General features: G+C 35.0%; 2 protein-coding genes across 3 annotated transcripts; one reads left to right on the forward strand and one right to left on the reverse strand.

Moving 5' to 3' along the window:
• Positions 1-223: 223 nt before the first annotated feature.
• LOC136685929 (uncharacterized) lies at positions 224-7,370 on the forward strand. 2 transcript variants are annotated; one of them, XM_066659463.1, is made up of 3 exons: positions 224-899; positions 3,662-4,484; positions 6,250-7,370. In XM_066659463.1, the coding sequence occupies exons 2-3, from the start codon at positions 3,669-3,671 to the stop codon at positions 6,574-6,576; spliced, it is 1,143 nt and encodes a 380-aa protein (XP_066515560.1). In that variant the 5' UTR covers positions 224-899; positions 3,662-3,668; the 3' UTR covers positions 6,577-7,370. The 2 variants fall into 2 exon arrangements, with proteins under 2 accessions (XP_066515560.1, XP_066515559.1); XM_066659462.1 differs by lacking the exon at positions 224-899 and having other exon boundaries at positions 3,537-4,484.
• A 937-nt stretch (positions 7,371-8,307) lies between these two features.
• On the reverse strand, positions 8,308-14,138 carry LOC136685925 (uncharacterized). Its single transcript, XM_066659459.1, has 5 exons — positions 13,557-14,138; positions 12,457-13,113; positions 11,668-12,123; positions 11,467-11,571; positions 8,308-9,360 (listed from the first exon to the last, which is right to left on the reverse strand). The coding sequence occupies exons 1-5, from the start codon at positions 13,632-13,634 to the stop codon at positions 8,308-8,310; spliced, it is 2,349 nt and encodes a 782-aa protein (XP_066515556.1). The 5' UTR covers positions 13,635-14,138.
• Between the last annotated feature and the right edge of the window lie 1,998 nt (positions 14,139-16,136).

Genomic DNA, 16,136 nt, shown 5'->3' on the forward strand with positions numbered 1-16,136 from the left:
ACTTGCATCGTTTTTGTGATATTTTGAAACCTGCAGTCAAACCAGTCGACAAGTTTGGTTTATGGTATGGCATCAGAAAGTATCAAGTGAAACTTAAGAGAGACAGTAATGGCAGAGAATTACACATTCCTAACTCCATATCTTTGGGCCCCCACAATGGTAAAATATCATATCAAGGCCAAGTGGCAAGATGTTTTATTTGCCAAGAGGAAAATCACCAGGCCAAAGATTGTGGGAAGATTAAATGTTGGCAATGTGGTTCCTTTGGCCACAAAGGAAAAGAATGTAGAGAAACAGCTATATGCTCACTATGTGGTGCGGAAGGGCACAATTTTTTTATGTGCCCTAAATCATATGTAAATCGCTCTAAAGCAATGTCAAGACTCTCAGATATGGTTACTCAAGAACAAGAAAATATACCAAGTGAGATGGAACAAGAAAGAGTTGCAGTTGGAAGCAAAGACTCTGAACAGGAACAGATACCATAAAATGCTGATCAGAACGCAGAAGGAACTTCTCATATAGAAGAGTCTGGTCACATCCAAAATCAACAGGTGAATGGAGGAAATGAAGTCAATAGCAAAGTGCAAAAAGCGGATGAAGATGGAAAAAGCAACAGTGGATCTTCAAATGATGACAGTAGTAACAGCAGTAGCAGCAGCTCTTCGTCTGAAAGTTCTGATGAGGACTTTTCCAGATCAGATAAAGACTCGAGTGGAGACCTCTCTTCTGAGAACGTAAAGGTATCTCCATCTTCAGGACAAAACATTCCTATTGATCCTGCTTCTACAATGTTGCCGACAACTGACTTTAGAAAATCTTCAATCTGCAATCAAGGACAGGACACCAATAAGGGAAATATATTACAACAGAAAAAACGCAAATTGTCACCAAGAAAAGTAGGTAATGCAAACAAAAAAAGTGTTCTAAAAAAGAAAAGAAATCAAAATCCATAATAAAATATGTCCACTGTAGGTATTAGAATAGCCACTTGTAACGTAAGAGGAATTCAGTCTAAATTAAACAAGGAGAGAAAATTAGAATCCTTAAGTAAAGAATATTTAGATTTAGTTTGTATTCAAGAAACAAGATTAGCTACATTAGATGATATTAATGAAACAGGAAAACTATGGATTAAAGGACCCTCCTATTTTTCTGTTGGTGATTGCAAAGCAGATGGTATTGGTTTTCTATTTTATAATAATTATTTCCAGATTATAAGAAGTAGAGAAATTATTCCTGGAAGACTAATGTGCATGGATTGCTTCCACAGTGGTAGAAAAATGAGAATTATTAATGTTTATACAGCACAAAGTACAGTAAAAAAAATCCAGCTTTTTAAAAAATTGAAAGTGTTATTGTGTACAGGTTTTTTGACAATTGTTTGTGGTGATTTTAATACAATAACAGATGATATAGATAGAATAACAATAAATCCAGCAGCTATACGAAGAGAAGGTCCCTTTTTAAAAAGAATGATGTTAGAACAAGATTTTTCTGATGTTTTTAGAATACTATACCCTAATAAAATAGATTTTACCAGATTTAGTACTATTTGTAAGACCAGAATTGATAGAATTTATATAAATAAAGGGTTAGAAGTTTATACTTATAAAACAAAAATGATTATTGATTCTGATCATTTAGCTGTAATCTGTAATTTAAATGTAAAGGGTGAAACTAAAAAGAATTATTGGAAATTAAATACACAAATTTTAGAAATTCCTGCAGTATTATTAGATTTAAAAGGAGAGATTGATAGAATAAAATCTTTAAAAATTTTTACTAAAAATGATCGAGAGCTGTGGGAAGTTCTAAAAACACAGATAAGAGATTTTTTTAAAGGAAAATGTCGGACGTACAATAAGGAAAAAAATGACAAATATAATTTAACAATGATGCAATATATTAAATTAAAGTGTACAAAGAGAAGTGATGAAGATGAAAGTATTATGTCAAAATTGAGGGAACAAATAGATTCAATGAATAATGATCTATATTCAAATCTACAAACTCTAGCAGGTGCTAATATGGAGGAAATTCATAATAAAGCTAAAATTATGTCTGTATACACAAAAAGGAAACAAAGCTCTTATATTGGATCAATCTATTCAGAAAAGGGTAAAATTGTTAATCAGCCTGACGAGATTAGAAAATCTATTCAAATATTATGTCAAGAGATGTATAAAGAAATTAAAATAGATAATAAACATTTTAGAAAATACTTAAATTTTGAATATAATAATGAGTATGATTTTTTAGCTGACAAAATAATAGAAAGTGAAGTCATTACAGCAATAAAACAATTAAATTTAAAAAAGTCTCCTGGAAAAGATGGGTTACCTGCTGAATTTTATAACAAATGTATGTATGATATTTCCCAATTATTAACTAGAGTATTTAATGAAGGTGTGGAACAAGGATTTATGTACGACACCTTTTATGAAGGTGTGATGTCACTATTATATAAAAAAGGTGATAAAAATATCAATAATTGGAGACATCTCACTTTAATGAATATTGATTATAAAATTTATGCAAAAATTATTATGAATAGGTTGCAGGATGTTCTTGATGGAATTATCACCAAAGAACAGACCTGTGCTATTAAAGGAAGATTGATGTGGGATAATTTAGGTATTTTAAGAGAGTTAGTTTGTACTAAAACCAATGAATCCTTTTACATAGTTGCTTTAGATCAAAAGAAAGCGTTTGACTATATCTCTAGAGAATATTTATGGGAAGTGTTAAAAATGTATAAATTTCCATTAACTTTTATTAGAATGATTATGTGTCTATATGTTGAGTCTAAAATACAGATTAATGTAAATGGACATTTAACTGAACAGTTTAAAATATATAGAGGTGTTAAACAAGGTTGTCCACTTAGTGCAGCACTTTATGTTTTGGCTATAAGTCCATTAATAATGAACATTCAAACAGACCAGAGGCTTCAGGGTGTTAAATTAGGAGATAAAAGAATAATAATTACTGCATATGCTGATGATATAACAGTTTTTATTAAATCTCAATCAGAGTTAGACATTATTTACGATCATTTTAAAATTTATGAACAAGTTTCGGGGGCACAATTAAATGTAAATAAATCAGAAAGTGTCTGGATAGGAGATCCAAATAATAAATTCAAAATCAACATTCCTGAATTCCAAAAAATAAACATTTTAGGAATTTATATAGATAACACAGGTTGTGTAGATGCAAATTGGTCTCAGAAAACAGAAAAAGTTCAAGAAGAAGTTGAGAAATGGAAAGATAAAAAACTAAATTATAAGACTAGAATAGATATTACTAAAACATTTATTCTATCAAAGATTCTGTTCTTAGCATGTATTTTCCCTCCACCTGATATATGGTTAAAAAAAATTAATAAAATATGTGTTAACTTTATATGGAATACTACGGAGCCCCTAAAGGGACTGGGGGGAAAATAAAAAAACACTATTGATTTTGCGTTCCCTCGCAAATAGTTTTGCGTTACCTCGCAAATGTTTGCGTTCCCTCACAAACATAATTGCGTTCCCTCGCAAATCGTTTTGCGTTCCCTCGCAAACACAATTGCGTTCCCTCGCAAATACTTTGTGGGCTCCGTATGGTACAGTACTGTGCTTACTTTTGATTGTGTGCTTGCTGTGTGTGTCAGGTGAACTATGGAGCAGCTCGCTGAATTTTACTTTGATCTTGGACTGAAATATAAAGACATTGCATCTCTTCTCAGCGGTAAACATGGATATGTTATTGGGGAGCGCCAACTGAAACGTTTGTTGCGGTCTATGGGACTTTCTAGAAGGAAGGATTACTCTAATCTACATAGTGTTATTACTTTCGTTCAGTCGCAACTGCAGAGCTCGGGACAACTCCATGGATACCGATGGATGTATGCTAAATGTAGATTAAATGGGCTTCGAGTGAGAAAGGAGGATGTCCGTTTGATTCTCAAGGAGTTAGACCCCAGAGGGGTCGCACTCAGAAGAGCAAAGAGGCTGTGTAGACGGAATTATTTTTCAAAAGGACCAAACTTCATCTGGCACTTAGACTCCTATGATAAGCTGAAGCATTATGGAATTTGCATCAATGGATGTATAGATGGGTTTTCCAGGAAAATAATCTGGCTGAATGCTTATACTACCAGTAGCGACCCAAGGTTGGTTGGAGGCTATTACATCCAAGCAGTTCAGCGTTTGGGGGGCTGCCCAGAAATCGTGAGAGGAGACTGTGGGACAGAAAATGGACACGTACGTGATTTTCAATTTTTCCTCAGAAGGAATCGCCATGGAAGCATAGAGAGCTATCTGGATGGAGCAAGCACAGCCAACCAGAGAATAGAAAGCTGGTGGGGTTTCTTAAGGAAAGAATGCATGCAGTTTTGGATAGCTCTCTTTGCTGACCTCAAGGAAAGGGGGCTCTTTGATGGAGAATTTCTGGACAAAAGCCTTCTTCAGTTCTCCTGCATGGGCCTCATACAGGTGAGTTGATGAATTAGCTATTTGATGGGTGTTGATTTGATAAGTGCTAAGATGGTGTTTGATTAAAGAGGCTGAACAGTTTATACAGACTAAACCATATCCTAATCTGTTAAACATAGTATAAATTCATTAATTCATTCCTTCATTCATTCATTATCTGTAACCACTTATCCAGTTCAGGGTCACGGTGGGTCCGGAGCCTACCCAGAATCACTGGGTGCAAGGCAGGAATACACCCTGGAGGGGGTGCCAGTCTTTTACAGGGGTTGTTAAGCTGGTTATTTTTTTTTTATTATTTATTTTAGCAAGGCTATAAATAAACAACAAAATATTTCTAATTGTTTGTGTACACCCCTTTTAATGAATACATTCAGCTACTTTAACTTGCACCAATTGCTGACAAAGATGTGCCAATGTACACAACTTGTCTAGTCCCTGTACAGAAGTATTGGCAATAGAATAAGACTCTCAGGAGCAGATAAACACAAACCTGTTGTCACCATAAATAAAGCCATATGGGAACTAGAAGCATATAAAGCCCCCAGCATTGAGTTCTGGAAATGTGTTTTCTGGAATGATGGTGTCCCACCCAGTACTTTTGGGATGATTTGGGGAGTTGTGGATGAGGCAGGGTGCTGAAAATCCAACATCCTTATTTCACTGCATTGCTTCAAATCATTGTTCCAGTAGACAACCTTCTCTGTTCAGTAGTTCAGTAGACAGTTACTTCAACAAAAGCAGAGAGGCAGAGTCTTTCAGAACTAAAAATGGGGACTAATATATATATATATATATATATATATATATATATATATATATATATATATATATATATATATATATTATAAAGCTGAATAATAAATATACAGGTTATGGAGTGACTGGAAGGACAGTCCACATTCTACATGTCTCCTTTAGTAAAGAGTCCAGGAGCTAAATTAATCCAGACCTGTTACCCACTGAAAACAATTATAACAGACACCCAAACTGTTAAGCACCTGAAATCTTAGCAAGAATGGTGAAATTGTTATTTCACAACTACAGAACTTGGTCTTCTCAGTTCCCAAGCATACAGCGTTTTGGGATAAAACACAAAATGATGCAGCACATAGGTAAATATGCTCTCATACCAAATTTTCTGTAACCCTAAGCTGGCATCAAATTCAAAATAGGTGAATGATTTGCACAGCATCCCCACATTTCTGGAGATGGTGTTTGTCATTACCGTATATTTAAGTTATATTTAAATTTAATAAATGTGCAAAGTTGGCGGCACGTCCTGGAGGTTGTGTGTTTGAGTCCCGCTCTGGGTGACTGTCTGTGAGGAGTGTGGTGTGTTCTCCCTGTGTCTGCGTGGGTTTCCTCCGGGTGCTCCGGTTTCCTCTCACGCTCCAGAAACACACAACGTTAGGTGGATTGGTGACTCAAAAGTGTCCATAAGTGTGAGTGTGTGTGTGTGTCGCCCTGTGAAAGACTGGCACCACTTCCAGGGTGTGTTCCTTCCTTGCGCCCAGTGATTCCGGGTAGACTCCAGAACCACCGTATCCCTGAAGTGGATAAGGAGTTACAGACAATGAATGAATGAATGAATAGGCAAAGTTGGCACTGGAGATGTTTGTACGTTATGTTTATTGGTAAAAGTATATGTGTCTAATAATTGTACTTTGTATTTTAAACATTGTAGTAATAGGGACATTGTTAGGGATTGTAATACTGAAATTAATTTTGGTGTTTTCTGGTACATCTTTTAAAACCTTTTTTCTAGGATGAGCTGGATGACACTGCAGACGTGTGGGATTCGCACACCATCAGACCATCAAAGAATGACAGTGTTCCTAGTGGCCGGCCAAACACAATGTATGGACTGCCAGAACTGTATGGAACCAGAGACTTTCTTCATTCAGCTGAAGATGAGGACATTCATACATGCAAAACTGAATGTACATTTCGCCAGTCAGTGCCATGTGATCCAGATGTATATGACCTTTGTAATATAATTATGGCTGAATCCCAGTTGACACTCCCAAGAGATCCATATCAAGCTATTGATTTGTACATATTTTTGAGAGATGTTATAAAATCATCTATGTAGTCGTTTTGTAGTGGTGACACATATGATCATAAGAGCAACATTTTATTCTTTTCATTTCTTTAAAGTAAGATTAGTGTGTTAAATACAAAAGCATGTCTGATAGTCCTCAGTGAAATAATATGATAGAAAATGTTTCTCTTTTGTTTTGTTGTTAAATGACATTCGAAATTTGTATACAGTCTGTACGCATATTCTTTTCACATACTTACATTCGAATGAGACATGTTGCCTTTTTGGCCCAAACTGCAGGATCAAAAAAAAGAAAAATCCTCAGAATAAAAATATGTGCCTTATTTTTTTTTTTACTAATGTAAATGTTTAAATTCTGTAAGAGACACACTCTAAGGACAAAATATTGGGAACTCTTAGTAAATTCAGGTGTTTCATTCAGTCGTATGCTACAGGTGTATACAATCAAAAACCTGCCCACAAAAAAGCAGCCCACATTTACAAACATTTGTAAAACAAGTTATTCTAAAGAGCTCACTGAAATTGAGCATTGTACTGATGTAATAGGATGCCACCATAGCAACAAGTCATTGGTGTAAGTGGAATCATTTAGGAACCACAGCAATTCAGATCACTAGATTAAAATCACTGTCCATTTTATCAGCTCCACTGACCACACAGGAGCACTTTATAGTTCTACAGTTACAGTCTGTAGTCCACTTTGCATAATTTGTTTGCTCCTTTCAACACTGTTCAATTGTCAGGACCTACATAGAACCGGTATGATATGGGAGGTGGATCATTCTCAATGACACTGTAGTGGTCTGCAGTGTCTGTAATTGCAAAAATACAAAGTGCTCTATTGTCAGTGGAGCTGAGAAAATGGATAGTGAGTGTAGAAACAAGGAGATGGTCATGATGTTGTAGTAAACAAACAGAAAAATATTTGAGTTATAATTCCATTTATTTAAATGGGAACATGGCTTTAAAAGATTCCATCCAACAACAAATATCAAAATTTGAATATTTTGTAACTTAAATATATACTATATATATATAAAGGTACATTAAAAAGGGACATAATGTACATTGTAAATTGTTACAGGCTTTATAATAACTAAAGCCAGTTTATTTTTAGGTATATTAAAACACAACCTGACACAAACGTGTGTATTTGCACTTTTAACAATGCACTGAAAAAACAAAACAAAACACTTTCTTAGCAAGTAAAACCATAAATCATAAAATAATAAATCTAATAACAAAACACCTTTCTCATTTTGCGATTGCTGTAGGCTTATTTAGCTTTTTATATGTTTGCATGTTTATTATTTTTATGATAACTTAAAACAATTTAAAAATGAAAAACATTAGGTATTTGTTGTAGATTTAAAATGGTTTCACATATCAAGATATTACTTTTGAGGCAAGGTAAACAAATCTGTGTAGATGTGCAACATTAGGAACAAATATAACTATAATAACATTTATAAGTCTGCATGTGCAAGTTTACGCCAGATGTCCAGCAGATGGCTTTTTTATGTCTTATGGACAGTGTTAATTCCAGCAATGGAGCTTAACTGAATAAAACTCATTTCATTTAAATTATTGGTACTACCTTAAAATAAGAATACATGTATCTAATATGTATACAGGTAAACTTATTAATGACTTTTAATGCATTAACAACATTTAATAATCATTAATAAACAGATTTTAAATTATGGATAAACCTTTATAAGTGTATTCTTATTCTAAAGTGGCACCAATCTATTAATCATTTTATAGTATGTCCATGGAAAAAAAATCACCAGACAAGATGTTATCAAATTCTGTGCGAAATTCTGGATAGGAGCTATATGTTGAAGGAACTTCGAGTACAGCTCCACAAGTATGAGCTACAGGCCTTCGGCTCAAACCAGATACAGCATTGAAACTTACATCTATCTTCTCTGTGCAAATTACAGATGAACCAGTGCAAAAGCGTAAGAACATCTCTAGTTTACGCTGATCAACATTTCTAATGTAGCGCTGCAAGTAACTGAATGTTGTTTGCTCCTTTTGAGATAGAAACACAGAGGATGTTTGTAACATTTCACAAACTTTTTTGCTTGTTGGCCTTTTGCATGCATACAGATGCATCACACTCTCTTTGTCTGCCAGATTCAGCTGTGCACTGGTAAGACTATGAGAGAAACAGTCCATTATAAATTTTGGCTCTTGAAGAATGGCTTTATGTGCCATTGTTTCAATGGCAATGCGTGTGTTTTCTTTGCAAGGAAGGCTGTGTGACCCCATCCTTGAGAAAAGGTCAAGCAAGTCTTCCTTGTCATCATCTCCAATTCTGCCTTTAAGTGCCTTTTCAACAACTGATAGCTCACTAGCAGACAAATAGTTGAAGAAAGAAGACATAAGGACATCTTCATCCACTGCATCAATTCCAAATATGCAAGCTAAAATGAAAGCCTTTGATAGTCTCACTGGAATTATACCATGATCAATGTAACCCTTTGCCCAGATTCTTCCAAGTGCTTGCCACTGTGCTTCAGAGAAATCAGGTCTCAACCTTGGCACTCGCTCTTCTTCACCCTCACACTGTTCCAGAAATTCTGTCCAGAAAGCAGTGTAAACCTCCCTTGAAACTCCATTGTCATCCAGGGCCCGCTCATTTTTGAACTCCATCTTTAGACCAACTTTCATTATTTTGCTGTCCATGAATATGTCTAAAAGGTCATCCACAACGTTAACCCGACGTATTACAGCATACCGTTTCTCAACCACTGATTCTGCAGGTGCAAAAGACTCCTCTTGTGTGCAAGAAATTTCTATGTTTTGCTGTATAGAAAGATAAGGAAATTCATAAATAAAACTTTAGTGAGACAGCATTACTAATGCCCAAATTTTGTATGTAATTATTCTGACACATACAAGGCACTAATTCTCACCCTGATTCTTCTGGCCAATGCTTTCAACTTTTATTATTATAAATAAAAAAAAGCATAACTATATACATTAATGCACAAATAATATCTTGAATCTATTTCTATATTTACATAAATTAACTTCAATTTGAGCTATATCTGTATTCATATTTATTTATTCATACATTTATTTTTGTATTTCCACATTCAACATTTGTTTATTTACTTCACTTTTTCTGCATATGTGTCTTCCTGTATTTCTGTCTGTATGAGGGCCGTCCTAAACTTACTCTAAAGCAGGATTGGTCAGCTTGGCATACTAGTACATGGCTCAGTGGCTCTTCTGTCCTGACAGTATTACTGACAGATTGGGAACACAACAGAGACATGCTGCTCATACAGTGACTGTATAAAACGGGGTAAAAGCTCTCTCCATTCTTTTATCTATACATTCTATCCATGCTTGGCAGAGGCATTGCTAGATTTATGAACGGGGACTAATCTTGCAGGAACACAGACAGCTGAGGGACAGCAGCAATTCTGTCTGTCTCAAACAAATCATCTTAACTATCTGTCTTTATAGTCTTAACTTCAAAAAAAAAAAAAAAAAAAACACATCTAAAGTGTGAATAGAGTTGTTTTGACCTGTTTTAACACAGTCACTGTGCTGCTGCACATCTGTACATATCGTTCATGTCTCTGTTGTGTCCCCAGTCTGTGATATGTGATAATACTGTCCAGACAAAAGAGCCACTGAGCTGTGTACTGCTTTGCCAGGCTGACCAATCCTGCTTTAGGATATTAAACATAGACATAGAAATACAAGAATAAATAAATGTAGAAATAAAGAAAGATTTAAATAAATATAGACATATAGAAATAGCTCAGATTTTACTTCATTGTGTAAATACAGAAATAGATTCAAGACATTTATTAAAGTATCTGATTTTTCTTATAATTTATTTACTTACTAACATGCATACTTATTTATCATGTAACTTTGGTCCACAATCCTGTGGGCAGGTTATTAATTATGCCCATTTTGGACACACAAACAGTTTAGCATTTTATGGTACACCAAGCATATAGACTTCTAAGCAAAATATTGTATTCTCCTAGACCAACAGCGTTTTAATTTTCTAAGTGAAAATAACAAAGTCTACAAGTTAATTTCTTAATTATGACATTCTCTTAATATTTAATTGTGTAGTTCTATTTATTGCCTGAAATTAACTAAGCAGAATAATATATATTTAAAATTTGCCTTTTGCACATATTTCCAATATGTTTCTGTGAAAATGAAAACCTTTGCATTAAACTATGTTAGATACATTTGCTCATTGCGATAGTAAATTATACTAAATTCAAATAATCAACTTATTTTGCCACTTAATCACTGGATTAGGAAAACATTATTTGTATTTACACTTGTAATCCATATTACCAGATCAACTGACCACACAGGAGCACATTATAGTTACAATTACAGACTGTAGTACACCTGTTTCTTAGAATATTTTCTTGTCCCCCTCTCCCCCTGTTCCTCAGCGCTCAGGACCCCCACAGAGCAGGTGTGATGTGGTGGTGGGTCATTCTCAGCGCTGCAGTGACACTGACGTGGTGGTGGTGTGTTAGTGTGTGTTGTGCTGGTGCGAGTGGATCAGACACAGCAGTGCTGCTGAAGGTTTTTGAACCACTCTGTGTCACTGCTGGACTGACAAACTGCAGCAACAAATGAGCTACCGTCTCTGACTTTACATCTATAGAACTACAAAGTGCTCCTGCATGGTCAGTGAAGCTAATAAAATGGACAACGAATGTAGATACAATGTATGTGTTCCTTATGCAGTAATCATTCAGTGTATAAGTTGATGACTACAGTAATATGTGAAAAATAATTTTACAAAATAAAGCCATCAAGTCCATGCTAAGAAGGTTAATGAAGAATTTCAGCTAAAACTTTAAACCAGAATTACCCTTAATCTAAATAAATAAATAACATTGATATTGTATGAGTCACCTGTACATGTTGTAAATCTTCTGCATTAACAGGACCCACTGATGATGGTGATGGAGGGTCATTTTCTGTAGATACCACATCTTGGACTTCATTCCTCTCATCATTCTGTAAAACAAAATTAATTAAACATGTGAATATGATATACAAACTACTGGACCAACCAACCAAAAACAGCGACAGACATTCCTTCATTGTTATTACCTTTGTTATATCCTTGTGGTTATACTCAAAATCCCACTCTATTGTTGATGCAAGCTCATCAACCGTTTCATAATATGGGTGTCCAACTTCTATTTCTGAATCTTCTGGTATCAAAATCAATTGTTGCATTTCATTGTGTGCTTGATTGTTGAATTCAGGCACCTCATATTCTCTAGGAGTGTCCTGGAGTTCATGTGAGGACTGCACTATGCCAGTTTCATTCAGACATTCTTCTGCATGAGACGAAATGTGTATTATATTCTCATCTTGAAAGTCCTGGGTGGAGTGCATGACTGCATAGCTTCTACCTTCATTTGGTGTTGAATGTAGGTAATTTAAAGGCCCTGGGACTTCATCAGCTAAGGTCTCAGAGGGTGCAGCACTGCTATGCTGGTTCTGGCTGACATCAAACATCTTTTGTCTTTTGTGTCTTTGTAGTCCCTGTTCTTTCAAAATCTGTAAAATATTAATTGAATGTTAATTCTCAATATATTCAATAAAATAAATTCATTTCATAACGTGCTGCTGACATGTATTTGCACCATTTACTTTAACTTAAAAACTTAAGACAGATTTTTTAAAATAAAAAATAACAACCAAAATCCATATGAATATTTGTCATACCACCTGATTAAATTATTCCTGAAACAGGTTTTATCAATCCATTTGTTTTGTTGACAATTTATAAAGACACATATTTTCTGGCCATTGTCAATGCATTTCTCCCAGTTTCCTAGTAATTGTTGAGGCAGCAATTCAAAAGCACAGAAACAATAAAACTTCAAATACCTCTTCAGTGAGAGATCTGTGAGGTAAACTCTTTGAAGAAGGCCATTCTGTGTTGTCATCACTGTCTGAAGATGTTTCATGGATCATGACTGAAGAAACTTTTTCTTTTGTGCAGATGTAAAGTCTCAGCATTTTCAGTTTACATTCTTCATAGAGCTGGAAGAGTGTGCTTTCCATAGAGACTTGATTTCTTTTAAAATCACAAATTGTAAATGTAAAGTCCTCTTCTGCTCCTTTAGGTGAGTGGCCATTTTGGAAAAAAAGATTTTTTCCCATTTCCATAATCTGAGCAACTGTTGTATATTTATCAAGCAACATATGCCTTGTTCCACCTCCATTCCTTGTCCTCACTTGATGATAGTCATTTTTGGAAAAGTGAAGCCACCCAATTTCGAGTCTTCTTGAGCTTTTTTGTGCATTCTTATTGTTATGTCTTGACATCCCGTTTTCCAGTGTGGTTGCTATATCTGGCTCGTGTTGTTTTGACCCAGTTCTTCTTGCAAAGATTTTCTGTTTCAGTCTTTCTAAAAGAGTTCCTTTGTCAGCACAAATATCTTTCTGTTTGCAAAAGGAAATAACAGCCAGCCGATCACCGTATGACCTAATATACTTTGCCCTTTCTTCATCTGTCATAATGAGGAGGACAGACCTGTCAATCTACAAATACAAAATACAAACATTACAGATTTGCTTTATATCAGTAGAAATGCAAGTAACACACCTGAATAGACAATCTGGATTACAGATATACAACAGAGAACATTTATATTCTACAAAACAAAGACATATATTTACTACAGTCAAACATTTACAGATATTCTGAATATCTCTGAAATTCCACTTTGACTGTAAAACTCAAATATCAGACCCCAGGGTTTGGTTTAATGCCAAAATCTTCATATCAGCTATAAAATAATTTAAATGAATAATCAATACATAGTGTTGTAAACTTGCTTCTGTCTGTGATTTAACACATGTGGGCTTATGCTGGCACCATACCTTGTGGAGTGCAATTATATTTGATTGGACAGTGACGATATACGTCTGGTTTCATTTGATGAAATCCAAGACAGAATTTCTTAGGAATGTGATGACTGTACCTTGTCCCTTTTCATTTTATCCAGGTCCTCCTCTGACACTCCTCTTGACCTCAGGAAACTTTCAAGGTCCTCCTCCATTTCTAGGTCATAAGATTAAAATCAGAATTATCAGCTTCAGGTTTATTCCATTCCAGTGATTGTTTCTAAGCTCTCGATCAAAGCCTATACAATTCAGACATTTAGCTACATACAAAAGCAAATCAAAATGTAAATGATTGAATCACCTACATGCCCCTGTGCTGATTAATAGACTAGAACATCTATGTTATAGCCCAAGTACAAGATTACATTTACAGATTCGTTGCTAGAACCTACAATTAGACAATACAAGTACAGCTGTGAAATACAGTGTTATCAGTATAATCTGGCAGCATTATATATAGTGCAGCAGCTTAAATGATACTGAAAAGCTAGCAGCTAACCAGTGTAGTACGGAATGTGGACAGAGTCATAATAAGTAACAGAGTTGGATGGATTTGTTAATTGCTATGAAATGAGGATGAGAGAATTTAAAGTGCAAGCGCATGGACAAAGGTTATGTGAACAGTACAGAGATACAGACAATAAACAATGTTTCTAAACAGTGGGAGTGAATGGAGAGTGAACACCTAAATAAATGTTTAGCTATTGGTAGTGTATTGGAGTAATGTGTGTATGTGTGTAAAAGTCTTTTCTGGCAGACAATTGTATCCCGTTTTTACAACTCCCAAATTGTATTCCGTTTTTACAACTCCCAAAGAAAAACAGAATTCCCAGATAAAACGAAACGCATGGTGTAGGGACCGGCTCGCTAGCTCCACAACCGTGTCTGGAGCCGGCGCGATGAGCCACGTCTCTGTAACAATCAGTCCGCAACGTGTCCTGAGATCTCTGTGTTGAGCCACTGCCTTACACCCTCCATCTTGTTACTGAATCACCGTATTTTTGTGAGACTTTGCTTGGTAAAGGCTTTTTATTAAGATTCTTAGCTTGAACCCTGCCCCAGTGCGCCGTCCACATTTTTTCTTTCTTTCACGAAGCCGCCTATGTCTCATACACCTGTTACTATGGTGATACTTGGAGCTTCGGCGTTCTGACTAGCACTTTCAGGATGAACGTATATAAACTTGTTGTTCACAACTTCCTCTGATGTTAGGCAGTTCCTTACAGATGTATGAACGAGTCGCACTGGCAATTTATTTAGCTTAACTAACTGTGTTTGTAGAGATAAATAAATACATATATAATATCTGTTTCAATTGGCTGGATTTACCTGGAAACTGCAGTGTCCTGATGTGTTGAATGAGCCCCAAAGACAATTGTGTATAATTTGCGAGGGAACGCAAAACGATTTGCGAGGGAACGCAATTATGTTTGCGAGGGAACGCAAAACGATTTGCGAGGGAACGCAATTATGTTTGCGAGGGAACGCAAAACGATTTGCGAGGGAACGCAATTGAGTTTGCGAGGGAACGCAAAACGATTTGCGAGGGAACGCAATTATGTTTGCGAGGGAACGCAAACATTTGCGAGGTAACGCAAAATCAATAGTGTTTTTTTTATTTTTACCCCAGTCCCTTTAGGGGCTCCGTAGAATACAACTAGAGAAGTTACTAAAAGACAACTGATTTATAAAAGACGTGATTTAGGAGGCTTAGGTGCTATTGATTTCTCTATTAAAACAAAAATTTCCTTTTGCAAAATTATTCAAAATGGATTTCAACGACAAGTAGAGTGGATAGGAGATTTGACAAATTGGAAATCTAAAGAAGGTAAAGCTAGAGGGTCTATTCCATATTATAAATTAATCTTTTCAGATTTTATACATAAATACAATGATTTGAACATTGATTGGATAAATGCTTCAAATAAAAGCATATATAAAATAGTGAGTGATAAAATTTATGGACAGAATTTTGAATTTAGAGAACTAAATAAAGAGGAAAATAAAATATGTCTAAAAAATATGCTTAACAAAAATATATCTGAGACTATTAGAGATACAACCAGGTTAATAGCAGTAAGGAGGTTACCAGTCAGACTTTTAGTAAAATGGAGTTGTTTTATTAAAACTATAAAGTGTCCAATGCCATTATGTCAAGAGGAAGAATCTCTGGATCACTTTTTATTAGAATGCTATAGGTCTAAAGAAGTGTGGGAAAAAGTAAAGGATATAGGTTTAAATTTTGATGTAAATATTAAAAGTATCTATTATGGCATTTTTGATTGTAATATTGATGAATATAAATGTCATTTTATGTGGTATATTATATGTTTGGTAAAGTCTAAGTTGTGGAAAACACGATGTAAAATGACAATAGAACAGTCTTTTGTCTCTAGTGATGCGGTTGTGAAGAGTATTAGGACTGAATTAAAAAAACAAAAGACTCTTAATATACTTTTTAAAGACTCTATTCTTTGGGACACTCTAAATATATGAGACTGTGCTCGTTTGTATGTGTAATTAAATGTTTGGATGTATGAGTATATAATTTATGTAAGCTGGAATTTTGGAAGGACTGTACATATATTTGTATTAATTAATAAAGTTTATTAATAAAAAAAAAAAAAAGGAAAAAAGAATTTCGTCTCTACGCCACA

This window comes from Hoplias malabaricus, unplaced genomic scaffold (assembly GCF_029633855.1).
Source record: "Hoplias malabaricus isolate fHopMal1 unplaced genomic scaffold, fHopMal1.hap1 scaffold_281, whole genome shotgun sequence".
NCBI classification, from domain to species: domain Eukaryota; kingdom Metazoa; phylum Chordata; class Actinopteri; order Characiformes; family Erythrinidae; genus Hoplias; species Hoplias malabaricus.

Bases quoted from the DNA above. Each gene is read 5' to 3' on its own strand.
- LOC136685929 (XM_066659463.1), top strand. From the start codon at position 3,669: ATGGAGCAGCTCGCTGAATTTTACTTTGATCTTGGACTGAAATATAAA. The intron at 4,485-6,249 runs GTGAGTTGATGA...CCTTTTTTCTAG, and splicing joins CCTGCATGGGCCTCATACAG to GATGAGCTGGATGACACTGC.
- LOC136685925 (XM_066659459.1), bottom strand. From the start codon at position 13,634: ATGGAGGAGGACCTTGAAAGTTTCCTGAGGTCAAGAGGAGTGTCAGAG. The intron at 13,114-13,556 runs GTACAGTCATCA...TTGTATTTGTAG, and splicing joins ATAAAATGAAAAGGGACAAG to ATTGACAGGTCTGTCCTCCT. The intron at 11,572-11,667 runs GTAATAACAATG...TTTGTTTTACAG, and splicing joins ACCACAAGGATATAACAAAG to AATGATGAGAGGAATGAAGT.